Raw genomic sequence first — 27212 nt, forward strand, 5'->3', positions numbered from 1 at the left:
ATGCTTTTAATATAAGGCTATATATTAGTTTATATAAACAAGGTATCAACCTCATTTCTGCTTGTGCTAAAGCTAGTGTGAAACTGTAGTTGTATCTATGGAAGATTTTACTACTATTATTGGAATTGCTGCTGCTACAGCTTTGATTATTGCTGTGACTACACCACAGCGTCTGCTAATACTTCTCCTACCAAACAGCTTTTATTGTATCACTTCTTATCAACTAATCAACCAACCCGTAGCATCTCATGCGACAGCCTCAGTGGTCCAACAAGCTTCGGAGGATGAGACCACTCAAACTGCGATACGGCTATCATCTCATGGAATAAAAGTAAACAAATCGACAAAATCTCTCATTTTAAACAAGTAAGATACAACATATTCATTCATCAGCTTTAGAGGATTTTGTTTTACATTTGGAGAGAGCACTGTTCATTTAAACTAAAGTCTCGGCTACACATTGAGATTATTATTATGATTATGATTATCTAGGATCTCATTATCCTATCCATAATATTTTGGGACAATGCACACACACACACACACACACACACACTTCTCATGAGCAGTGCATCCTGATAGTCATTTGGTTCCCACTTCAGAATAATGCCGTGTTCAGGTGGGTGGATGATTGTATGTACGTGTGTGTTTCTACAGATGGGTGCAAGTATGCACGTGTGGGTGTATGCATGTGTGTGTAATATTTTATTGTACTTTCTATTTCCCCACTATGCTGCTCTGTAGGGATACCATGTGAGTCCTTGTTCTCTAGCCGTGGGAAAACACATCTTTCCATTCTGCACCGAGCTGGCGCCACTGCTGCCCTAAATGGGGATTGAGGGTGGGATAGTAGCGGGGTAGAAGGGGCACAATTTAATGAACAGTGATCCTTCGTAAACTCCATTTGGCATGGGCCATCCTTCTGCTGGGAAAACAGGTTTTCAGTAGCTATAGGAGCACAGCTGAGACCAACAGCATGAGCAGCACTATGAAGCAAGCGTTTCTTTGCTAACAATGGCGTGTTGGAGGAGGAAATGGGAGCTACAGTGGAGCAGCTCCTTCCCGTTAACTTTGTGAATATGCCAGAGGGCAATTAGTCCTTTCTCATTTTTTGCTATGCCTCTCCTTGTGCAATTTTTAGGGATCCATATTACGTAAAAAGTCTATTTAACAGCAACTCCAAAGATTTGTCGAGAAGCAAAAGCCTCTCTCTCCGTTGTGTTCACACATTGGGTGTCTCAGTGTTATAATGGTTTTCCGCAGACGTTTCTTACTTCTACTCTAAAGATTGTCCTCTGGAAGTGACCAAAGACAGTCACAGTACACAATTAAAGGGAAATTGCCAAGTCAGCTTGTGTACTGGGTATTGTCCTTTTGTTCCGTGTCGTGTCTTAATGTCTAGCACTGCATGATTGGATCGACATCTCCATACGAGCAGAATTACGCAGGCTGGCAGGTGAAAGCATGCATTGCTTCCCGTTGTTGCTCAGCACATTGTTCTTACCCTGAGACTGCCTGGAAGGAGGCAGCTGTGCTGCCCCGTCTTCATCACCTTTGCCCCCTCTTCTGGAAAACACTCAAACAGCATGCCAGTGTTCGTGTTTGCTTATCAATCCATTAATTTTAAGTCAATTCTAAAATGTTGAAAATAAAGAGGCGCTTGTTTCCCAAAGCTCAACTAAACTCCTTCAATAAGCTCTTTGGCTTCTCCGTCACTAACATAACCCCCCCCCCCCATCAAAAGTGCCATGCTTTGCAGTTCTTCCTCATCTCTGTTCACTACTGATTCAGTAGTGTCTTCCCTTATCCATACCAAGCAGCTCTAATCTTTGTTACACACTTACATGCATGCCTTGCCTTCCCTTTAACTGTTATCTTTATTCTCTCCCCCTCCTCCTCTAACTCTGCCATCTGAAACAAAACTCTCTATTTCAAATGTGCGAGCACTGTTTCTCACCTCTCTTCCTCTGGTGAGGACCCGTAGGCTGTGTGAAATCAAGTTTGCAGGAAGTTCAGATGACTGTCTCTCAGATTTGCTCTGGATTATCAGGCCTGAGTTTCTAGTCTGGGACACCGAGACCTAGGCTCCGACATCCAGATTGTCTCATCGGTTAGTCACAACATCTAGACATATAACCAGAAAGTAAACTCTGTTCCAGCAGCCGCCGTATTCACATGATTACAAGATCAAATCATAGTATTTTATTGTTGAGGTGTAGTTTCTATTGTAGCCAATGACGATGTTATATACAAAATCAGCAGTACATGTTTACGTAACAGAGAATGTGGAGTCACCTCTAATTCATCATCATAAGACAGCAGCAGCTTAAAGTAGCTCTTTCTGATCAACTTTCAGGTGCCTATTTCTTCAGATATGTTTGGCCCATTGTTATTATTGTAGATATTTGTGGTGTGAAAGCCAATTTGTCATTTGTTGCCAGGTGTTATTGGCATTAAAAAAATGCCATTTTATTTAAAAGAAAAAATGAAATGTTCTCTTTGTGCTGATTAGAATTAATAGAGGTTTTTATGTTTTATATAGCATCCCAACTATTTCAATTGTGTAGAAACTAAAGAAAACTGGCTCAAATATATCAAGACATTCACAGACAGTTACCAGCCGACAGCTCACCTCTAACCTTATTCTGGATCTGATCCAGATGAAATTCAGTGGTGAGATAGAGGCCCCCACCCGACATGACTGCGTCAAATTCCATAAACATTGGTCAATAATCAACCGAGATATTGAGGAACACATTTTGAAGCTCCATTGACTGCAATGTTAACAGACATTTCAAAGTGATCCAGAATCCAGGATCTCTTCTGGATATCACCAAAAAATAATCATCTGATCCTGGTCACTTTTCCTGAAAATTTCATCAAGATCCGCCCGTAACATTTTTGAGTTATGTTGCTAATAGTCAGACAGACAGAAACAAACAAACGGCGATGATCACAGAAGGTAATAGCACAGTTCTTGTGTTACCATTGAGTGCTACTGTGGTTTTGTGGGCAGAGGTATAGCAGATTAGGCCTCGATAGCATTTGGGAGAAAATGCTTACTGTAGCTGTACGCAGTGGAGGTGGACTGGCGGTGTTTCCAAGCTCATCATGCCCCCCCCGCAGGTTGAATATCTGGAATTAGCAGCAAACTAAAGTCAAACACTAATGGGTTTATCATGAATTCCTTTTTCCTAATTATGTCTGGGAGCGAAGCACGTTTTTGAAATACACAGGGACTGTTGTGATCTTCCTAGCTTGAGATTCGGTAACAGGATTGAGAGGGGGACTGATCCTGGCACACACTGCTGGAGTTTTGTGGAGGTGCCCTTAACCTAATTCAATGAAACATCTGTAATAACATACTCACTATCTGATAACCCCAGAGACATACTCACACTCACACTGAAACATTAAGATTAAGGACAGAGGACAGAGCTTCCTGCCTGGCTCCATTGGAGATTAAGAAGAACAGAAGAGGCTTTTCTCACATTAAATATGAACGTTTTACGAGAGTAGTGCCATGAAATTGTGTCAAGGGTTTGGACGGACATCTTCTACTTCTGTCTTTGCAAGAGGCTGATTTAAATCAGATTTGGATAATTCTTGGGACGTTTTTCACGCAGCAGCTTTAAAATGGATGAAATTCATCCAAAACAAACATTTGATCATTCAAATGTTTGTGGAGGCCGTCTGGCATCGCTACAGCCGCTGCACCGATCCGTCTGCAAAATCTGCAAGTCAGCACACCCAAGCAGCACTTTCCTTTTGGATGTAAATCTTGGTTGGTTGACAGCAAGCCATTATATGGGCGATAGTCACAATCATTGTGCCGCTGGTACAATAACATAATCTCATTCCCTGCAAGATATGTATGTCGGTGTTATGAGATCACATTAAGTCTCATTTAATCAAAAGTTTATATTGTATTTTATGTCAATTGGCAAAGGTACAGTTACAATATATCTTTTTTTCGACTGCACCGGCTCCATGTTTGATCATCAGATGAGGGGTCAGTGTGACATCGAGTCCCTCAACTGGCCAAGTATGTTTAAGAATTAATCACCCAGGCGAGAAGCCAAGAGATGGAGATCGTACAGAGTCACAACTTTCTGGACTCCTCGGACACATTTGGATCAAAGTAAATGGATGACAAAAACACAACAAGACCATAAGCATGAGTTTTAACCTTTTCTTACAAGGAAAGTTTATTGTTTAGCGTACATCGACACATTCCACGGAAACCATGGAGCAAATACACATACATAAAGTATACAATCTACATGCTGGTAGATTTAGGAATGCCTGTAGGTCTTTCCACTTGGTCCAGATTGATAGATTTCCAACAGAAATGCTTTTTGACATTTATTTACAATTTCATAGAACTTGGAAACATTTTCTGTATAATGCACATATCATGACAAATGCTCCGTTGCTGCTTGCTTGCTTTGAATATTAGTTGTGCTGTATGAACACTGTTCGGCTTGCAGTTTTTTTAATTGGGTCATCATCACTTTGAATTTAATCTGCTCATGTATTCTGCAACTAACACAGTCCCTGAGGAGCATTTTAACATATTTTTCCCCAATCGCAGCCAGCGTTCAAGTTCATTTTAATCAACAAGACCTGCACTTGTTGAAAAGATGTTGAATGTGTTTCTGTTGATGTGAAGCCAACATGCAGGAAGGAAAGGGGAAGTACCGGTACTGCTGTTTTTGAGTGTGATTGCAGGGCCAGAGGAGCAAGACAGACACGATGTTATGTTCCTCCCAGAGGAAGTCTGATATCACATGCAGAATCAGGTCCCTCATATATTAATCCATTTTAAACAAGTTCCCAACAGATACATGTTTTAGAAGCACGAGAAAACAGATGTAACATTTATGTGTCTATATCTCAAACATCTCTGGAAGCAGAATATTCATTATTATCCTTTTAGTGCAGCAACATGATGTTCAGATATTTCACGAATGAGAAGTGATTCTAACCAAAATCAAGATAATGGCACTTCAAATATCCTCTTCAGTGTTAAAAAAAACACAACTAACTTTTTAAGCATTGGATTTTGTGTGTGAGTGTGTGTGTGTGTGTGTGTGAGAGAGAGAGAGGGTGGATTGACAAATGTGTTTACTATGTTTTTATTCATTTGCACACAGAGGCAGTTAAAATCACTGGGAATCATTCATTAGCGCATATAAAAAGAAAACAGGCTCATGTTGATGCTAAATTTTAATAAAGGTATGAGAAAAGTTCTTCACTTTCCATCGTCCTCCCCAACAGCAGCCACTCTCATGTCCTCCCTCACTACGTCCATGTCTCTCCTCCTGGGTCGTCCTCTGGCCCTGTTCCCTGGCAGCTCCATCCTCAGAATCCTTCTACTGATTTAGTCCCTGTCTCTCCTCTGGACATGTCCAAACCAGCAAAGTCTGTCCTCATCTCCAAAATGTCTAACCTTCACTGTCCCTCTTATTGTCTCATTTCTAATCCTGCCCAACCTGGTCACTCCCAAGGAGAACCTCAGCATCTTCATCTCCTCCACTTCTAGCTCCGCCTCCTGTCTTTTCCTCAGAGACACTGCCTCTAAGCCGTCCATCATGGCTGTCCTCACCACTGTCTTGTAGACCTTTCCCTTCCCTCGCTAACCTGACATATTTAGCGGGTTGGTATCTAGTATGTTTAGTTTGGTTCAAATCAAATATAAATTTAAAGGTTTGGCCGTTACCAATCCAGTGATTGTGAATTAGAAGGCTCAACTCCTTTATCCACACCAGAAAATACGATTAAATGAATTTCATATTTTGGCCCGACACCTAGCCAGCTAACCAGCAACTGGATGGGGATAAAAACACAATTGTGGAAATAAATATGGTTACAGAGCAAGGAGACTGATTTTGAATCAAGTTTGAGTGCCTTAAATGGTAAATGGACTGCACTTAAATCGCGTTTTTTACACCTTTGCGGTGCCCAAATTGCTTTACATTTGGCCTCACATTCACCCATAAATTCACACTCCAGTAGGCGACTGCTGCGAGTACCACTGGGAGCAATTTGTGGTTCAGTTGCCCATGGACACTTTAACATGTGGATAGTTCGAGCCAAGATTTGAACCACTGACCTATCGGTCATTGGACGACCCGCTCTTTGAGCTCTTCTGAATGCCATTGGAGTTTGTCTTGCGTTGGTGAATCATGCTATACTGTACTCCGTCTTCTCAGCAACCACGGAAGCAAAGTTACATAGCTAATGTGAATTATAGTATTATTTTACAGCCAGTATTGGATGAATAATGTTCATATATTACGCGATTTCTCGATACTGCTTCTGCTGCAGACTTTCTGTTAGGGAGGATTTACCAGTGGGGGATAAAACTGTCTACTCAGATGCTATAGCTCTTATCCTGGAAAGTGGTGCCAGCTCTTCTCCATGCTAAAACATGACACAGTATATTGAGAGCCTTAAAATGCTATTAATTAGCTCCCCATTCAGCCTCTGTCTCTGTTCCCATATTGCTGTCTTCTGCTCTGATTGAAATATATGCCATGAAAATATATCCACCTTTCACTAAGACAGATAATTAAACATTCCCCAAAATTTGTTGCTGCTAACAAACACTAAAACATCTTTTTTTTTTTTTGGTAAGCGTATTCATGGAGTGTAACAGAGTGAATTGTAGCTTTTCTACCTGCCTTGAAGACATGACTCACTCTCTGCTGGCCTTGATGACAAGATGAATGAAATTAACACAGCAGTCATTTCTAATTAAGATGTTTAGCCAGCTGATCAAGTTGAGCCCCCTGGCATCAATCAAAGGGCAGCCGCTAAAGCGCTGAGATGCAGGTAAAAGAGACTGGGGTGGCAAATTCCCTCTGTTACTCGTCCAATCTTCCCCCACACTGTACATAAATGAAAGCCCATCTGAGAAAATGAACAACACCCCCCCACCCCGACCCCCACCTGATGATACTGCAGTGTGTGTCAGAGGTGGTTTCTATCTCCAAATGGACTCAAGGTTATGCCATCGCTCTCCTGCTCTCAATATACTGGCTTTGACGCATGCAGGATGCAGACACCTTTCTTTTTTCCTGCATGGTATTTCACAGACTGCTTCTCTGCATGTCACTTAAGAAGTTTGAGTTCTACAGACTTGCGCACCTTTTATTTGCAACTCTGAGGGAGAAAGTGCTCCTGGTCGCTCTCTCCTCTGACTTTGAGCATGAATCGACAGAGTAGGAGTTTTTCCAGAACTGCAGAAGGCATGAACAATTGATGTGTTTTTGTATCCGACAACAATGAACTGTCTTGGAGGAGGAGAATGAGCAGGCATTTATGCAAAACCAACTGTTTGTTTTGTTTTGTTTTATTGTTGTTGGGTTTATTTCCCTTCATTTAGAAAGAAATGGTCGAGGTGATCATTCCGGACATTTTAAGTGCACTCACTGGGTCACCTCGGGATTATTCAAAGCCATTAGCAATTCATGATTGGTCAGAAACACCCCAGAGAGCAACCTCTAAAAAGCATGAGAAATGGGAATCCCTGTTCTGTGTCTTGTCAGAGGAATGTTAGCGAGATGCTGTCTCAAAGAGTTTAAAGGATATTTTATTTGAACCAAACTCTGATGATCTAATCTCCTCCTAGACAGCCCATTGAGAATAATGAAGTCGGGTGAATGAGGGTGGGTGGGTGAACTTGGGTGGGGGGGGTAAGGCGGGGCTGCCTCTGTGAAGGATTTTTGTCTTGCTTGGGAATGTCATCGTCAATTCAGATTTGTATTGTCTTTAATTAGCTTTTCTTTTTTTTTTTGCATATGAACTGTAGGCCTGTGGACTGACAACATAAGCATTGCTATTGCAGCTATTTTCAACAAACGAGTTCTTGGAAGTGATGACTTGCGTTGCCAAATCTTTCTGGGTGCGGCGGAAACTCTATGGAGGAAATATTTGCAGCAAACTCTGACCAATTGTCCATTTGACTAAATGCAGCCGCGCCTCTGAATGACATTTGTTTGTTTACTTCTCATCTCCATCTCCAAACCATGTTTGACCCCGCGGCGTGCTTTATCCATTCGCTTACCGTGACGCGGCCTCCCTCTCTGCTTTTTTGAAACCTGCCATCTAAAATTTGCATTGATATGCTAATATTCGAGTAAGTGATTCAACTTCAGACACATTTTGTAAACGTTGCTTCATATCATTCCTCTCACCAAATAGGCAGAGACACAAGTTTAGTCTGAATCATGCCATCAGCTTAATTTTAAAACACTGACACTATCTGCTTTTTTTTTCTGCCTCCACGCCTATTTTAATTTTCTGTTACAGCTTTTCATCTAATGAGTTTCTCAGATATAGATTCCTGAAAAGCAGAAATTAATGATAGTACCGCTAGAATACAAACATGTGTTTATTTTTATTAAATTAGAACACAGATTTATTTGGGGGTTGTTTTTGCTTCTTTGTCAAACTGTCTTAACAAATCCAGTGTACCGGTAAATACTTTGCATCGGGATTCTTACCTCCCCCCTCCACACCACCTCCATGTCCTCCACCCACCACAGCACCACGGCCGTTTACAGTACGCTCACATTCAAGCACCCTTTGTGCTGGTTGACTGACTGTGTATACTCCACCTCTGCTTATCTTCATCACTTCAGGTATCATGACAAACAGGAAGTGACCAGTAACTTCCTGGGAGCCATGTGGCTCATCTCGATTACCTTCCTTTCGATTGGCTACGGGGACATGGTGCCACACACATACTGTGGGAAAGGCGTGTGTCTACTTACAGGGATTATGGTTGGTTCCTTTCTTCTTCTTCGCTCTTAGAAACACAGCTCAGCTCTCACTACAAACTAGAAACACAACATAGAGCTGACTTTATATGTGATTTAGTGGTTCATGACAAATACAAGTCTGTGACAAACTCAAATTTTATTTTATGTTACCATATTTATTTATGTTATCAAAGATAAAAGTGATGGAAAAAGAAATCTGTGATTCTTGAACACAGTCAGCTAAAATAATCCCCTACATGTTATTGATTATTGAAATCATGCAATACTGTTTTTTTTTCTTTTTTAATCAAGGTATTTTAAAGTTTTTTCGAAGCAGCTGCTATGTTTGGTTGACCATGTCTTTGTGCAACAGGGAGCTGGTTGCACTGCTTTGGTGGTTGCAGTGGTCGCCAGGAAGCTGGAGCTGACCAAGGCGGAGAAACATGTCCACAACTTCATGATGGACACACAACTCTGCAAACGAGTGAGTCACAGTAGACCACTGCATTTACACTGTAAAAATATATGTAAGTTCACGTGACACCAGAAAACTCTTGTGCTGTATTACATGCTGTAAACTGTAATACAGCATGGTACAAATAGTGTCTATTTACACAGTATTGCTGCCAGTGAAGTACAGTAATACCTCGACATACGAGTGCTTTGATGTACGAGTGTTCCGAAACCTGTTGGTGACAACATGGAGGCCTAAAGTGAAACGATGCGATAAAATGAAAATAAAAAAATTGAAAAGTTGTAAAAATTAAGATTATTTTTAAATGAAATTTTCTTGTTTCTCAATCCAAAAATAATCTCGGGAATGTATGGACAGCCTGATTATTGTCCTTCCTTATAGGGATGTCAGATCATTGCGTTAATTGCAATTAATTAGTTACAGTCCTATTTAGCACGTCATGTTTTTAAATTGCGTTAATATAATTTCTAATCTCTAACTTTACTGTTTCCGTATTGCCTTTTTATAAAATCCTTTAATGTGTTGGGATTTTTGTGCCCGAGTTGTTGGGTGATGGAATAGTTAGTGACACCCTGAAGTGGACATTGATTGGGAGTCATTGCCTTTGGGCTTGTTTAGCACAAGCTGATAGGCTCCCATTGTAGGTGGGAGGGACAGATACACTTTATACCATGGCGTATTGTAATTGTACGTTTGTCAGGGCACAGACAGGGGGAATCCAGAAACTGTTCTTTTTAATCACACCGGGCAGTCAGTCCAAACCAGCGGACAGAACCGAAGGGGCAGGCAAGCGAAGGTCCAAAAAAACAGGCAGTGTTCAGAAACCAGCCAATTCAGATCAATCGGGCAGACGAATCCAATGGGCAAGGGTGTGGTGTCTGAGCTGAGTATATGCAGTGTTCGGGCTGATGACAGATTAGCTGCAGGTGTGCATGGGAGCACAGGTGACCGGAATGAGCTGATTGCTGGCAGAGGATCTGGAAGACATGAGAAGTTCATGCGGGGAAAAGCAGGTATTACTGTACTAATATTAATAACATACGTAGTTTAAATTTAAAACACACTCCTTTTTTCTTTACATTTTCAAATTTCGTTCTTGGATATTTCTTAACTTGCGTGACTTACTCTCGTTGTGCTTTAATTTTGCTCCTTTGGGTTCTGTTTTTGCTTTCTCTTTGACCCTTTCTTCATTTTCCTCCACTTGGGAGATTTGAAGTCTGCTGCACGATGCTACTCTGGTATTCTTGTAACAAAGACATAAAGTGTCATCTAAAAAATGACATTGAATATTCAGATTTGTTTTCTCTGTTGTTGATGTTTTGCAGATGGTGATAATTTGGCCGTATTAATCGTGAACGTCTGATAAAAACCGTGAGACTTCATTTTGCTTCACAGGTAAAGAACACAGCTGCCAATGTACTCAGGGAAACATGGCTCATCTACAAACACACTAAGCTGGTCAAGAAGATCGATCACGCCAAGGTGCGGAAACACCAGCGCAAGTTCCTCCAAGCCATTCACCAGTAAGTTGCACGCTGCACGCGTCGTTTGATGAGCCTTGTAACGAGATGTTTGACCGAAATATGGGCAGAGATGGTCGCCACCAGCCAGCGAGGAGAATCACTCAGCATGCGCCCCCCCCCCCCAATAAAAGCCCACAGAATGTTACCAAAATGTCAACCCTGAAATGTTTGATGTCATTTCCTTGATTGCTGTTTTTTTAAATACAAAATACTGAGGCTCTATTATTAATGACTGCATTGCTAATCAATTGATGAAATGGAGATTTCTGGTAGCGTAATTTGTTCTACGCACACACACACACACACACACAGAAGAACACAAACTGCAGTCGAGTGTAATGGTCCTTCCCTTTCCCCGCCCCCTCCCCTTCTCCCTCCAGCCCCCTTTTACCCCGTGCTTACATCGAGAAGTGTAACGGTTCCACTTGTTTCGTGAATGTTGTGGGGTTAAAACTCTGTACTGTGTTCTGTCTTTGTTTTGCTCTATCACTGCAGAGCTCAGAAGTAAGTTGAGTCTTCTATGTATCCTCCTCCTACTGTTTCCTCAACATCCTCCTCCTCCTCCTACTCCTCCTCTTCATGTCTGCATTTGACATGCATGAAAAAATTCTTTTACAGAAAAACAAACCAATGAATTTACTGGATGCTGATCCTTTTTGGTTTTTGGTTTACGTCCATGTTCCATTATCCTCCCTATCCCTCCCATCCCCCCTTTGAATGGAGAGAAACAAAAAAAAAATATTGAAACCAAGCATCAACATTTACCTCTGGTGCAACTAGCGGAGGGTTGAACGTGTGAAAGAAAAGCATCTTGCGCAGAATGAGCTTGGAGCTTTCTTGGCTTGACCAGCGGTTCATAATCATCTAAGATGTACTGTATACTGTTGCCCATCATTAATATAGCTGCTCTGGAGGCTATATTAACCTGCATCAATAGAACATCATCCTACACTCCTGATGCTTTTGTGATGACATGAACGCACATGACAAGAGTAATGTCAAGTAGCTCTAATGAGATTTAGCATTTTGCTACTGGTTTAATCTTCACTTCTGCTTTAGTTTTTTCTTGCCGTATATACAATCAAACACCAATAACACCGACAACTTAGGTTGGAGAATTAATCTGTATCTGTGATGCACTATACTAATAAGCAGCGCCTTTAGCTTTTAGCCCTGATTCTTCGACTGCCTTGAAGACAAAGACAAGCAAACAGACACAAGACAGAAGCTTCCTCACAGTGACGCTCTCATAAACTGATTTTCACATGAATAAATGCCCTTGACTGTCTTCCTGTCTCATCATTTGCAGGACAGGGACATTCTTTTTCTCACACATCCAGATGATGCCTGCGTGATGCCTCTGCTAACGATGGCACATTATTCACATCGGCTTTAGCATTTCTTATGCCATAATGCATTTGATTAGAGATAAAGAGACACAACTTTGAAGGCATCACAAAACATGCACCACATGTCATTGGCAGTTATTTGAAGCGTCCATGTTGCCGAATGTTCAGGAGTGTCATTGGAATTAATTTCTGGCACGCTTCATCTTTTATCTGTGGCATCCACACATGCACAGACCGCCATCAACCCGTGTGCGCGCACCCAACCCAGCTCTCACATTTCATCGTGCACAAATTCACTCAGTCACTGCACGCTTACTGAATGACCGGTGTGTATCTATGAAGCCCTACTGAGCTGTGTGCAGCACTGACAAAGGGCATGTCATCTTTTGTGTAATGCTTTCCTTTCTGGATGGAAACAAATCGCACTGTTTGATTTGAAACTGATTTTGGGGGGTTTCTGGTATGGAAGCATATTATGTTTTTGCTGGGGGACAACGTATTTTTAAATATAATAATAATAATGTATTTGAGGGTTGCATTCAAATTTTCCACCTTCTTTTGCAAAAAGAATATATTATTGGCTTCAAGTTGCTTCATCTCGCAACATTGAAACTGATCAGCATTGCTTATTTTAAAACTTTATTATTGAGGGACAACCACAATTTAAGCTGATAAAAACACTTTTTGTTTTTTCAAATGAATCGTAGTATGCTTCCGCAATTTTGCATGTTTTAGTTGTTACTGTATTGATGCAGACCATGAATGCGTGTGTGTGTGTGTAGATGTATACATATATCTATATCTGCATATACTGTATGTTACTTATATATGTATATAAATATATATGTGTGTGTGTGTCTATATATATATATATATATATATATATAGACACACACACACACATAAAGATATATGTACAGTCATACCTCGACGTACGAGTGTTCCGAGACACGAGCAAACCTGCAAGCAACACTTTGCATTGAGAGACGAGCGTAAATTTGAGATGCGAGGAACTTCCAGATGGTGGCGCTAGACGGGCGAGCGCTGTGAGCACGTTTCACTCGTTCAGTTCAGGTGTTCACCACCTTCCTTTTTTTTTTTTAATATATAATTTGAAGGTGGTTTTATTTTATAGCAGCAAACCTCACACAGGACAGTCTCTGGTTCAGGAGCGCCAAGTGTCAGATTTATGCTGCAGCCGTCAGTCCACTTGCAATGCAATGCTTCCACCTAGAGAATGCTACCACGAATGAAGGTTACTATGAATGAAGGTTACTTATTAACATTTAATTATATTATTATATCTTAGATTATATTTCTCTTTTCAATGATGACATTAGCGGTCACAGACAGAACTCACTGGGAATCAACGGTACACTTAATGATTATTAATTGAGCCTGTAATAATATTGGATAGATAATGCATTCTCACAAATCCCCCAGTATCGTTTTTTTTTTAACCTTGTCTGCATTCGTGCTCCACAGTGACAACGTACATAACGTCAGTCACTGTTAGAGTTCTATGCAATTTTATTTTTACAGTGATTGTGACCGTCACCTGCCCTCTTGGTGGACTAGCCTATTCATATTTTATTAGTTTTATTACCTGCTTACCGCCATAGAGGGCTGTGCACACCGCCGTGAACATACAACATGGACAAACAAAAAGTGACAAATACAGTGTTCTGAAAAGAGTGCAATTGCTTTATTTGTGCTCCTTGATTCTATCCCTTTCATCCAACCATAACCAAGAGTTGTCCCAATACACCAGGTTCACATCAGTCTCGAGAGGAAAGTCTGGATCATCAAGTTCTCGGGAGATCTGAGGAAAAGGAGGGAGAGCATAGTGAGACCAGCTAACCCAGCAACCTCCACTGACTCAGAGATCTGTGGGCGGAGTTAATTCTCAAATCGAGTTTTGATAGGTGCTGTAGTGGTGGACCTGGCATGCATGAAACCTCCACCTAAGAAAGGGGCAGTCATCCCGGGCCCAACAATGGCAACATGAGCCCCCCAGATCACCCCAAGCCGCCACAGCAACCCGAAAACAACCCCCGGGGCCCCTACCTGAGCTACACGCAGAAGAACCAGCCCAGAGCTGAAAATTAAGAAATACAGCGAAAATCACTGAACGAGTGAAGCGGCACTCGAAACGCTCGCCGATCGAGCACCAGCATCTGGAAGCAAAATAGGCTTGCAGGCTGGCTCGTATCTCAGAGCACTCGTATGTAGAGGTATTACTATGTGTATATATATATATATATATATATATATAAGGCGTGTGTGTGTGTATGTATCGATATTCAGAAAAGTATTTTATGCATTTATATCTACAATGCAGGCTGTTCTCTCTGTCTCATCAGGGAGAACACGCCTGTTAATAAGTTGTTCCTCCTTCCTTCTGCTCCACCTTAAACCCAACCTGTCTGTCTGTGCTCCCCTCCTGCAAACTGCTCTCCTTCACTTTATTCCCTTTCTCCTTCCTCCACCACTTTTTTGGCTTCATCCACTCTTTCCTTTGTCCACCTCCTTCTCTCCTCTTCCTGTTCCTTCCTCCCCGTACCTCCACCAGACTGCGCAGTGTGAAGATGGAGCAGAGGAAACTCAATGATCAGGCCAACACGTTGGTGGACTTGGCAAAGGTAAGTGTCCGATGTAATGTAACCTTCAAGTTGCTGTAATAAATATTTTACCATCACTTCTTAAAGAAATGCTATCACCTTTCAACTTGTATATATTGTTTTTTTATTGCTTGTGACTTTACTATTATCCTTTGTGACAAGATGGTGAAATCACAGGAGACCAAAACAGAAACAATATATGAAGACTTCTGTCTCCTTTTGGGTCTATATATTTGTAACAATTAAAATGGAATAAAATCCTCATGGTTCTGTAAGAGCCCAAACACTGTGTGCCTGTATGAGGGTGAGACACACCTATCGAGATGTAGCCCACCAAAGCAGAGCAGAGAAGAAGAAGAAGGGTCAAAGACCGGATCCATCTATGTACAGCCTACAATAGTTCACGAGGTTCAGTCCCAAAGACAATACTTCGCTCAGGCATGAAACAGAAATGTTGTACGAATGCAAAGTCAGAAAAATAATTTTTGTCATATTCTCATCAAAATATTATAATCTGAATACAAACATCCCGTGCAGATATTACGCTCTTTGACGTCAGCACTTCTGCATGCACTTGGGAACAATATATTATCTAGAGACACTTTTCATGATATGAATGTTGTGTCAGGGATACGCATAACGCTTTAAACACCTGCTCAGGCTGTGAATGGATCGGTGCAGCTCCTTGTTAAACACATGGAAGATCAAATCAATGCTGATTTGCTGAAACTGTGGCCCCTCCTAACACTGCTTCCTGTCATTATTGACTTCTCTTCCGGTTCAAACTGTCTACTCTGGTCACATGTAATAAACTATCACATTCCTTGGCAATGCTTTGTGTATACATCTTCTCAAATTGGTCACCAACCAACGACTGTCTTTTGTACATTTTGTACAAATAGTACATTCAGTATTTATTTATTTTTGACATTTTGACAAGTGAACATAATAATGTTTTGCCCCTTCTCCAGGGCGATACTTTATTAAAGATAAGGCTGCTGTCTCTGTTCAAGCAGTGTGAAAAACTTGCTTTTTTAAAAATTGCATATATGCATGTATTAAAAAATATAGAATGTTCTTTAAATTTAGTGTGCAGCCTCCATGAATAAATGTAGATGCACAGAAAAACTGATTTTAAATTGCTCTCTCGTCTCCCTCCTCATGCCCTCTCTTCATTCTCTGTCCTCCTGTTTTTGCACCTCCATAAACACATTTACTTTCTCTCCTTCATTAGACCCAGAACGTGATGTATGACCTGGTGTCAGAACTGCAGGAGCGGAGTGAGGAGCTGGACAAGCGCATCGGCACATTGGAGGACAAGCTGGACTCGGTGACGGGCAGCCTGCAGGCGCTGCCCTGCCTCATCTCCCAAGCCATAACCCAGCAGCAGCAGGACTTCCTGGATGGCTTTGTTCACCGCTTTCGGCCCGCCTCACTAGCCTCAGAACGCTCTGAGCGCTCTGAGAGATCTTGGACTTCCACCACACGTAGGCGGCGATCCCCCTCCACAGCACCACACACCTCCTCTGATAGTGGATAGCCTTGACAAACCTTCTGCAATCACCTTCTAGCCCCGCCTTTCTCAAATCAACCAATCGTCTCATTACTCTCATCCAAAGCTGTAACCGCTAGAGAGTCCATTAATCAGTGTCTCCCACCTCTCCCCTGCCTCCCTACCCCACACAACACCCAAAAACCATCTGCTCTGCGACTGAGGTTCTCAGCACAGAACTGGATCAGAGATACTCCAACAGAACCAAGAAAAGAAAACAGACTTTAACTCCAAAAAAACATAAATGCATCCAAAAAAAAAAGAAAGATAATTTTTTTTTTAAATGACTGAAAAACCGAGATAAAGTAGAGATATGGTTTATGTTTTAGCCATTGTGTGGCTGTCCAAGTTAGCTTTCTTATAAAAGCCCTTGTATAGTTAAAAAAAAATGACTGGGATTAGGGTCGCTGGCGTGAGAGCTGGCGATCACACCGGAGAGTCCTTAACCACAAGGGGGATGTTGATCTGTGGAGCTGAGGGCCTCGGCTCACCTGCTGGCCCTCTGAGCCCATGGAGGACCCCCCCACTCACACACGCACACGCACACACCCAACCGTCCATGCGTCTAGGTTTTTGGATGGTGAGGAGAGTGACACAAAACTTTGGATCTCCCTTTCAGAAGACGAGGGTCATGGATGTTTCCCCACAGGACGGGGTGAAAGCTTTAGAAGAGGCCATGAAAGCTATGACTTTAGGTCATCGTTGAAAAATGTGCTTAAGGGGGAGGGGAAAGTGTCACAGAAAAGAGCAAAGGGAAGGCGTAGGCATTACTACTGGGCAGGACAAATTTACACAGTTGCCAACTTCAAGGTTTTAGCTTCCTTGTTCTTACCAAGGGAAATGAGGGTGACTAACTTTTTTAGTTACATATTGACATGTGATTTTTCAGTGCCTGATTGTATAAATAGGAGAGGGTTGTTTAATGAATAATTTCAGAGCTTTTTTACAAAGTTAACAGTCTGAATACAGCATTGCATTCCTTTTTCAGATACATTCCTGTCCAAACTATATTAAAGAAAATGTATTTCTGTAATGCATAGCATTGCCTCCATTACACAGCAACTCCAAATATTTTGGAAACAGTTTTTTTTTTTACTTTGATTTCTACTAACGCCATGAGAAATGAAAAAGTTCAGGGAGGAAGAAAAGGTTATACAGACTGAGGGAGTATTTGTGATCAATTTCACTTGTAGCTCAATGCTGCACAGTTACACACAACAATGAAATCTGTAGTACCGGTAGTCTACCTTTATCACCACTGCACGCACACACACACACACACAAATTCAATTCAATTCAAGTTTTTTTATAGCACCGGATCATAACAAAAAGTTATCTCAAGGCACTTTACAGGATTAGCAGGGAAAGACAGAACCCAACTTGACCCACAAGGGCAAGCACTTTGGCAACAGAGGCAAGGAGAAACTTCAGTTTAACAGGCAGAAACCTTTGACAGAACCTAAGACTCATAGTGGGCAGCCATCTGTCTGACCGACTGGGTTGAGAGAGAGAGAGAGAGAGAGAGAGAGAGAGAGGGAGAGAATGACAGGTAGGAGGAGAGTCAAAGACAAGGAGATGGATAGGGAAGTATAAAACTATAAATGCTAATGGAGAAACTCACCCAACTACTTTGTAAGGTATTGTGCAAAAATGATGATGGAACACAATCTTCCACTAATGGCTTAATTATTTTAAGTTATTTATGTGATTTTGATTTTGGTTTAATTTTGTTTGCTGCTTTCTTTCTTTCTCTTATTTGAATCGAAATCTTTTTTTTGCTGGGATACATGGGTTTTTAGAGGTGCAGAGACTAGAGAGTTGCATTAATGTGAGTCTGTAATTCATTCCCTGTTTAAAAGATGCGCTGAAGAAAAGTATCTATTAAGCAAGAATCTTGAAAGGATACCAATAAAACTGCTGAAGAAACTTTGATGAGTTGGTCCCTCTGCAAGTTTAACGGAGGAGTGTGACATTTTTGAAAATAAACTCTGGTTGAGTGTTGGATAAGAAGACTGATGCTACCCTAATGCTTGTATGGAGAACATAAAGCTCCTACTGGAAGCCAGAGAGCTTAGATCAGTGTCAGGACTGTTTCACAGCAGAATAGGTGGAGTCTTAAAAAGCAACAGTACGGTGGCATTTTCAAACATTTAGAATCGGGGGCTGGGTTTCAAACATTCACTTTTTCAGGGGCCTTTTTCATTGTCATTTGAAAGAACAGCTCGAAAACAAAAGTTGTTTTAGGGTAAAACTGTTAGCAGCCCCTAAATAAATAAATGAAACTTGTTAATTATTGAGCTTTGCCTCTTGTAAATGGCTCATATTACCTTCTTAGAGAGGAGGGCTGGCTGCTTCCCTTTATTTCAGTCTTTATGGTAAACTACAGAAGAAGAAGAAGAAGAAGAAGAAGAAGAAGAAAACATTTCGAATGGCAAAAATGCAGACACATGTAGGAAAACTAAGGTGACCAAAAATGATTTTCCATATTTTGGCCTCAAGGAGTTTGTGCTTTTAATCAACACTGAAACATTTAAACTGAGGGAACATATTTGAAATGCTAGCATGGCATATGATGTATCCCAGAGTTGTGATGAATTATAGATTCATAAAAAAATTCATAAATCAAAGTTCATCATAAAGGAATAGCAGGAGGTCAGATGGTTAACAGCGGAGCGTGCCGTCCAAGAAGAGATCATTAATAAAAAGATCATAAAATTGCACAGATAATTTGAGTTCCAAAATAACGTGAGAGTTAAAAGTCATAAATGAACAGACAAGTAGCATTGCTAATGTGGCTTTAGGCTGTAATTATTTCTGCTTTTCTCTGTCATGAGTCCAAGTCCGACCCCGTGAGACAGCGAGTGGGTCCACCCCTCAGTGGACAGAGAGGACTGCATTTAGGATCGTATTCAGTTTGCTCTGAGTGGAACTTAATCAAGCATGAATACCATCCTTTTTGTTTTCAGCTTGAGTTGATGAAGCCTGACTCTTTACTGGCCGAGCCGCTAAGTCATCGAGGTTCATCCTGTCATTACTGAATCTGTTTCAATCAGTGTCATTCAATGAGTAAGGACGAATAACTGAGGAATTCCTGCTTGCGTAGGATATATTTCCTACTCATCATCACTTTGCAAATTTTGCTTTGCCTTTGTCATCAGTCATCATTAAGAATATCAGCCCCCCCCCCCCCACACACACACACACACGCACACACACACACACACACACACACATACAGAGAGAGATGCCTGTTGCTAAGGCCTTTGAGTGTCCGAATAGAAAAACGAGAAAATTATGAAGGAGAAAGCAGGGAACGCCCAGGTCATGTTCCACAATGTGTCCTGTTCAGTTACACCAGCAAAGGTCACTGATGCTAAGGATTTCATCTTTCATCAGGGAACATTCAATTCAATTGATCATTCATCCAATTTGACCCACAAGAGCAAGAACTTTGGCAACGGAGGCCAGGAAAAACTTTCCTTTAACAGGCAGAAACATTGGACAGAACCAAGTGTTTGTAGTGGGCGGCCATCTGTCTGGACCGGCTGGGTTGAGAAGGAGAGAGAGGGAGAGACACAGCTGTAGAAAGACAATGACAGAGAGGGCGAGACAGAGACAAGGACAGGTAGGAAGAGAATCAAAAACAAAAAGATGGAGAGAGAGTGATAGAGAGACAGAGAGCAGGAGCGGACAAAAACAAAATGTAACATACTGACTAAAGAGCTGCTATTTAAAACTATAGATGCTAATGCTATCAATAGGGACATCAGGGTTGAACATGATGGATGGACAGAATAAACTGAAATAAGGGACAAGTGAATAGTATAAGGTCTTGTCTGACTGACTCAGTGGGCGTTCTGAGAAAATGACAATTGGCGAACCACAGGGGGAAAAGGTAGAGGATTCAATGCACAGCAAGCATTCAAAATGAAAAGACAAATAAGGACATAAGGTGTTTAAAGACACACTTTATTAAATACATGGAGGAATGATTCGATTCTGTTATTTATTTATTTATTTTCACCTTGTTGTGTAGATTTATGTTCTCCAATGAAGTCCTGCCAAAACTCCATTGCAATATTTAATAGTAACCCTATTTTCTCCACCAGAAAATAAAAAAACTCCACACATTTTGTAGTAAAGTGAGGGATGTTCATGATGTTATTCTGCTGGTAGATTAGTCAAAGTGACAAACACATCCTGAGAAGCAGGATCTCCTCAAAGAGCAGGAATCAGAAAAAACGTCTGCTGAACAAAAACAAAAGTGAAGAATTGTAACCCAATCATTGTTCTGTGTACACTGCCACATGATGCATAATGTACGTAGTAGCACTGGAATAAATCAACTTTTAATGGCTGGCAATTAACATGTTCTCTGTATGGAGTTCACTCTTTCTTCATTTTTCAGGTGACTTTCTGTCCGAGCAAGGAGCAACACCAAGGTCAAATCATTAAAGACTATCTTCAGCTATGCTCAGAACTCTCCTCTTCTTTATTGACAACTGTAGATGAACCTTTAAAACAGTTTATTCTGGTTTATTTTCCATTAAATAAACAAAACGATGATGTAAACGTTTGACAGCGTGTCTTCTAATATTAACCTCAGGAGACGAGCCCGAGGTCAGCTGTGACACGGACCGGTGGGCTTGTCACACGTGTCGACAGATGCAATTCGATTCATTTTTATTTCTATAGCATCAGATCGTATCAGAAAGTCATTCTCAAGGCACATTACATGTGTAGCAATGAAAGACAGAACCCAACTTGTCCCACAAGAGCAAGCACTTTGGCTACAGAGGCAAGAAAAAACATTCCCTACATGCAGAAACCTTGAACAGATGACTCTGGATTGTCAGAGTTTTGGTTGTCTACTAACAAACTGGGCCATATCGCTAGAGATGAGAGCTGCACCATCAAACGTAGGATGGATACCGTCTCTCCTAATAAGGTCCAGGTTCCCAGAATTCCCACCAATTATCTATGAAGCCCACGTTGTTTTTTGGACACCGCCTGGACAGCCAGCAGTTGACATGACGACATAGTCAGATAGAGAAAACTACGGAGTTCGACATCACATGTTACTATATTATATGAGGCTGTGATGTCAGAAGCCTAAAATCACCCCAGAGGGCACGCTGCTGTTCCAAAGTGAATTATGGGCTGCACAATGCAAATCAGCGAGACGCACAAAGACAAAACACAAATGAATGCTCCAATAACAAGCTACTATTCATTTCCACGTGCACAAACAGAGCTCAGCAATGTTAATTACAACCAAACCAAGAGGGACTTGGCAGCAGACTGATGTTTCACGAGAATGGCAGTCAGTCACCCCGGCAGTTGTTGCTGCACAACTCCAAACACACACCGCAGTGACGACCCAGAGCACAGCACTTCTCTCTATGTACCATGCCTCTCAGGAGAGTACAGCAAAATGAAACGGAATGCTGTATTTATCATTTGATATGGAAACAATCATTGGTGCAACTACTTGTTAAACAGATGGAAGAGCAAATCAATGCTGATTTTTTTGAAACTGCTGCTACACATACTTCTATTTAGGTGTAAATTAAAAAGAAAAGATGTATTAAATTACCAAAGACCCCCCCCCCCCCCCCAAAAGTAGTCAACAGTGAGAAAAGGAGAACCGGTGACGACCCTTGGACCGGGGAAGGAGGGATCAGGGGGATCAGTTTGCAGGGTGAAAAGGTCCTTTGGGGGATAACTCGGTGCAGGAAGGGAAGTCATTTATTGAATTTATCACAGGCAAAACTTTCCTCGCTGTCTCCCTCATGAGCTAATAGTTAGCAGCTGCATCATGTTTAATGCGCTCTCTATCACTTTAGCATACACTTAGGGAAATCAGAGAGAATAGGAATATTGATCTTGCTGACTTTTTTCATGTACATTGCTGGAGAGTGGGAGTGACGGGCTTTTTAATTCCACCAAATGTTTTTTAAAACAATCCCTGGCTGTTTTGACAAATCTGTCTAAATACACACTAATATACTTCTACTACTGCAAAGGCTGAACGCAGGAGCTGATCGCTGCTGAAAACAATTGCTGCCATACTAAACAATAGCAGTGAACTGGGTGCTGCAGCCGTTTCATGTCACACCCAGAATGCCTTGCGACGTAAACAAAATGGATGTTATATCTTATATATATTTTTGCCTATGTATTTACGTCGTAGAGGTGTAGTCTTGTGTTTTGTCATAACAGTCATGGATCTCTGAGTTTCACTTATTTCAGCATCAGTTGTGTTTCTCTTTCTGTATCTTTCCTGAGTTTCACATTTGTGTCTCTGAAAGCTCTGAGGCAAACTGAGTTGACAAAAATGAGGTTGTCTGTAAAAGGCTGACTTATCTTCCCTGCTTCATTTAGCTGTGACAGGAGGAAGCTCCTTCCAATGCCCTCAAGCCATGTGCCAAGACTTAAATCCTCAAAGTCTACATGGATGCATCTACAGTTTCTATGGTAACGCAGGTACACACTCATTATGTACGCATGTTGATACTGTCCTCCACTTGATAGAGTCATTTCGACCAAGGCTACACATCAATTCTAATGGATGTACATTCTATATACAGCTTTCAATTCTTGTTCTTAGGACTGATGACTGGACTCAGAGTCCTCTGTAAATCTAGTACTTCAATTCTATGAGCTGTATTTAAGTTGATTCAATCATATCAGTATCAACCATATGTTGACCCTTCTCTGTTAGAGAGAGGTCGGTAAAACAGTAGTGTGGGGTTTGATGAACATGTTGCACTGGAAACCAATGAACTTAACAGGTAGCTTTACTGTTTTGCTTGAAAAGCATTGCAGAATTACAAAAAAAAAGTATAAAAGAGCTACAACCATGAATTGCAAATCAAATCAAATAATAAAATCAGTATCAGGAATAGAAACAAATAAAATTAAAAGTAAGGACTGAGGAGAAGTTAGTGAATACATGTTATAGACGTGTGGGAAAAACAACGTCATTGTAGTTTAGTGCTACACACTAAACTACAATACAGTACTCAAAACAGAAACAGAGCCACCTGTAGCTTTATTTCCCCTTTTGATCAGAGCTACGGTTGTTTCCCCCTGCTTCCAGTATTTTCTTTCTAAGCTAAGCTAAAGACACATGGTTTTAGGTTTTCCTTAAACAAACTGATGTTGTTTTTCTAATTCTGATATTTTAGGATATGATAATTTCAACAATTTTTTTAAAGCATTGAATTCTTCTTTTTCTTAGTGACAGTTATTCAGATGGAGCCAGCAGGACCTCCTCTGCCCTCATGTAATTTATTTAATGTATTATTACATCTCACATTTTTATCTTAAATCTTACCTTTCTTCATTTCATCAAATTCTATGTATCTTAAACTGGACATTGAGACTGTATGCACGCTCCTTTGCCGTGTTGAACAATCTAGACACCATCCATCCTTGCATTGTTCTACATTACTCAGCAGGTGAGACCTAATAGAGGACACACAGGCCCCAACAGCCTCAGGCCAAGGCCACTGCAGAGACTCACTAGAGAAAAGGGCTTGCATTGTGTGTTTACTGTGTTGTGTTGGCTGTGAATACTGCAGTGTGTGTGGGTGAGGGTGGGAAGGCAGCGGGTGGGGGGGGCACTACAGATGCCCTTGCCTTGAGCTTTCTCTACATAAAAATCAACGCTGCTGTGGAAGAGTTGCTGGCACAGAGTGACGTGACTAGCAGGACCGATCCCTGCAGGCTTGAATCTGTAAATTACTATTTATAAATATGATAATATCTCAAGATGGGAGTTCTTTTCCTGAATTAATTTAGCTGCTTTTCATTAGTTATTTGCTGAAGAAATATAGTAAAGCAAAATGTTAAATATGCTGTTGTGCACAGGGATGGAAACATGGAAACACCAAAGTAGAAACACTGAATTAAATGGAGAACGTGTAAAAAGCGGAGAGAGAGAGGCAGTAGAGTGAGAAAAGGAAGGAGGGAAATTAGGGAGAAATCATAGGATGTTGCTGCCCTCTAGTGAAAAACACTCCAGCCCCCTCTATGATAACAGGGCAATATGTCACAGTGAATTAATTATTCATAAATTATGAGACAATAAGAAGTTATTCCACATATCATAGATATTAAATGTAATTGCAGTTCATCACAAAAACATGCTTATCTCAGAAAATAAGTGTCATCTTGTTCATAAAGATTTGATGAAGTAAAATACCGAAAATATAAAGGTATAACTTGTGTAAAGCTTATATATACAGTATAAAGTATATATATATATCCACCGATGAGTATTAATATTGAATGGATTCATCATTTCTCACTCATCAAGATTGTCCTTACAGATCTGAAATCCAAGAACCTGCTGAGGGCTACATCCAAAATTCAGATTATTCACCAGCAGCTCTTTTATTAATGCCTAAAGTCAGCCTCCCCCCCCCCCCCCCCCCCCCCCCCCACACACACACACATATTAGCCTGACCTAGTGGTGCCAGGCAGCACAAGCAAAGGCTGCTTCAGGTTAATGTTTAAGCTTTTACTCCCCCCCCCTTCAGTTTTCCACACGTTGGCTAATCACCCTGCGTATGCGGAACTGATCATCCAACGACAGGAGAAAATAAACTGAGAGACCGAGGAGGTTGAGCCGAACAGGCCTGGTGAGCACGTTGGCCATTACAGAAGGTGTCAGTTTCCACGGTATCCACTCTGAGACTAACGTGGGCTTAAACTGGTAAGGAGGCACTATCGTGGGTTTGATATTTTTGAAAATCAGCCTTAGAACATATGCTCTGTTATTTATGTGCTCCCACTTGGACGCGTTGTGACAGTTAAATGAATATTACTGTGTAGCAGCTCGCTGTGAGTCACAGCTCATTTTAAAGCCCACTGTTAGTCAAACCTGAGATGTTCTAATGTAGCACCGTGTCGGGAATATTTCTGATGCTGTGTGTGTTTAAAGGCATTGCTTTGTGCCACAACTCACACACTTCACTTGGCTGCTCATCCATTTTCAAACAAAGCCGGTATGTTTTATAAATCTTTGTTTTTCCTACAATGACAGACGACTCGTTCATTTCTGTTCAACTTTAAACTATTTATTTGCAAGCTTGTCAAATTGCTTGACTTCAGGACTTGTATGACAGCAGTGAAGTGTGCAGTAGGAGTAACGGGAGTTTAGTGTAGAGGTGGGATGCACCAGGGATCATCTCTGAGCCCCTTTTTGTTTGCCATGGTGATGGTTAACTATCAGATGAGGTGAGACTGGAAGCTCCTTGGAATATGATGTTTGCAGGTGACTGTGATCTGCAGTGAGAGCAGGTAGAGGAGGATCTAGAGAAGTGGAGGTCTGCTCTAGAAAAGAGAGGAATGAAGGTGAGCAGGAGTAAAACAGAGTTTGTGTGTAACTGAGAAGGTCCCAGGAGGAACAGCGAAGTTACAAGGAATAGAGATAAAGAAGGGAGAGGACTTCAGGTACCTCGGGTCAACAGTGCAGAGTGATGGAGAGAATGTGGAAAGGAGGTGAAGAATTGTGTGCAGGCAGGCTGGAACGGGCGGAGGAAAGAATCAGGTGTGCTCTGTGATAGGACGAAGGGACAGGTCTACAAGACAGTGGTGACGACAGCCATGATGAACGGCTTAGCGACAGTGGCTCTGAGGAAAAGACAGGAGGCGGAGCTAGAAGTGGAGGAGATGAAGATGCTGAGGTTCTCCTTGGGGGTGACCAGGTTGGACAGGATTAGAAATGAGACAATAAGAGGGACAGTGAAGGTTAGACGCTTTGGAGAAAAGGTCAGAGAGACCAGATTTTGATGGTTTGGACATGTCCAGAGGAGAGACAGGGACTATATCGGTAGAAGGATGCTGAGGATGGAGCTGCCAGGGAACAGGGCTAGAGGACGACCCAGGAGAAGATACATGGAAGTGTATCTTCTAGTGAGGGAGGACATAAGAGTGGCTGGTTTTGGGGAGGACAATGCAAAGGACAGGGTGAAGTGGAGAAGGTTGATTTGCTGTGGCTACCCCTCAGGGGACAGGCCGAAAGTACAGTAGTAGTAGTATTCAAATTGCTTGAGTCATGTTGTGAACAACACATGATATCTTTATTATTGGTTTTCAAAAAGGTGGATACAGAAATAAATGTATATGAATACTACGGATGTGTTGTACAATTAAATATTTGTTTGCTATTTACTATTTACTGGACATAAAAATTATTGAATGCCAGTTTTAACTTCTTCATCATAACAGGGCAGTTCAAGTCCAGCGTGGACCAAAGTCTGGAGTGTGAATTGGTAGCTGGAGGGGTGTCAGTTCACTGCCGAGGTGCCCCTGAGCAAGGCACCGAACCCCAAAACCCTTTAATCCACCATCTCTACATTATTTGCATGTCTACAGGCCCCTTGCATGTGTTTAATAGATCGAGTGTAAAAAGAAATTTCCCCACCGGGGATTAAATCTTTAAAATAGCCAATAAGATGTTGTATAAACTTTATACGACATCTTATTATACTTTATACTATAAAACACATCTGAAAACAATGTGCCCCGTGTTTGAAGTGTAACGTGGGCATGATTTGTAGCTCAGGACCTGCTTACACAAAGGTGTGGCCACACAAGATTAGTTTGTCAGGAAGAAATTCTATTACTTCATGATGTACTGTGATTCTTATAGAACCTGCTCGGGTTATAGAAGGTGAATCAAAGTTCAAACTCCGTAAATCTGACTCATGCACATCAATCCTGAAGTCAAGGCGAAAGCTGTCATTTTAAAATGATCACATGCTCAAATTCAACTGTTAATTGCGCATTTAAAATCATATATGCTTGCGAGTATTTATTTCTGTTTGGTCACCAATCACTTTTCTCCCCCCCCCCCCCCACAGGCCAGAGCGATGGCTTATGTCTCGTGAATCGCTAAAATCCGCCGGGAGC

The 27212-nt window shown here is 41.4% G+C and overlaps 1 protein-coding gene across 1 annotated transcript in view; it reads left to right on the forward strand.

Moving 5' to 3' along the window:
• LOC137904475 (small conductance calcium-activated potassium channel protein 2-like) overlaps window positions 1-16276 on the forward strand; it is a 40845-nt gene extending 24569 nt beyond the window's left edge. The window contains exons 5-11 of the mRNA XM_068748659.1: window positions 745-753; window positions 8649-8790; window positions 9142-9252; window positions 10639-10766; window positions 11262-11270; window positions 14688-14757; window positions 15971-16276. Coding sequence (XP_068604760.1) covers window positions 745-753; window positions 8649-8790; window positions 9142-9252; window positions 10639-10766; window positions 11262-11270; window positions 14688-14757; window positions 15971-16276 — 775 coding nt within the window. The remainder of the gene's footprint in view (window positions 1-744; window positions 754-8648; window positions 8791-9141; window positions 9253-10638; window positions 10767-11261; window positions 11271-14687; window positions 14758-15970) is intronic.
• Window positions 16277-27212: the final 10936 nt, after the last annotated feature.

The sequence above is a fragment of the Brachionichthys hirsutus genome, chromosome 15 (assembly GCF_040956055.1).
Source record: "Brachionichthys hirsutus isolate HB-005 chromosome 15, CSIRO-AGI_Bhir_v1, whole genome shotgun sequence".
Taxonomy (NCBI): Eukaryota; Metazoa; Chordata; class Actinopteri; order Lophiiformes; family Brachionichthyidae; genus Brachionichthys; species Brachionichthys hirsutus.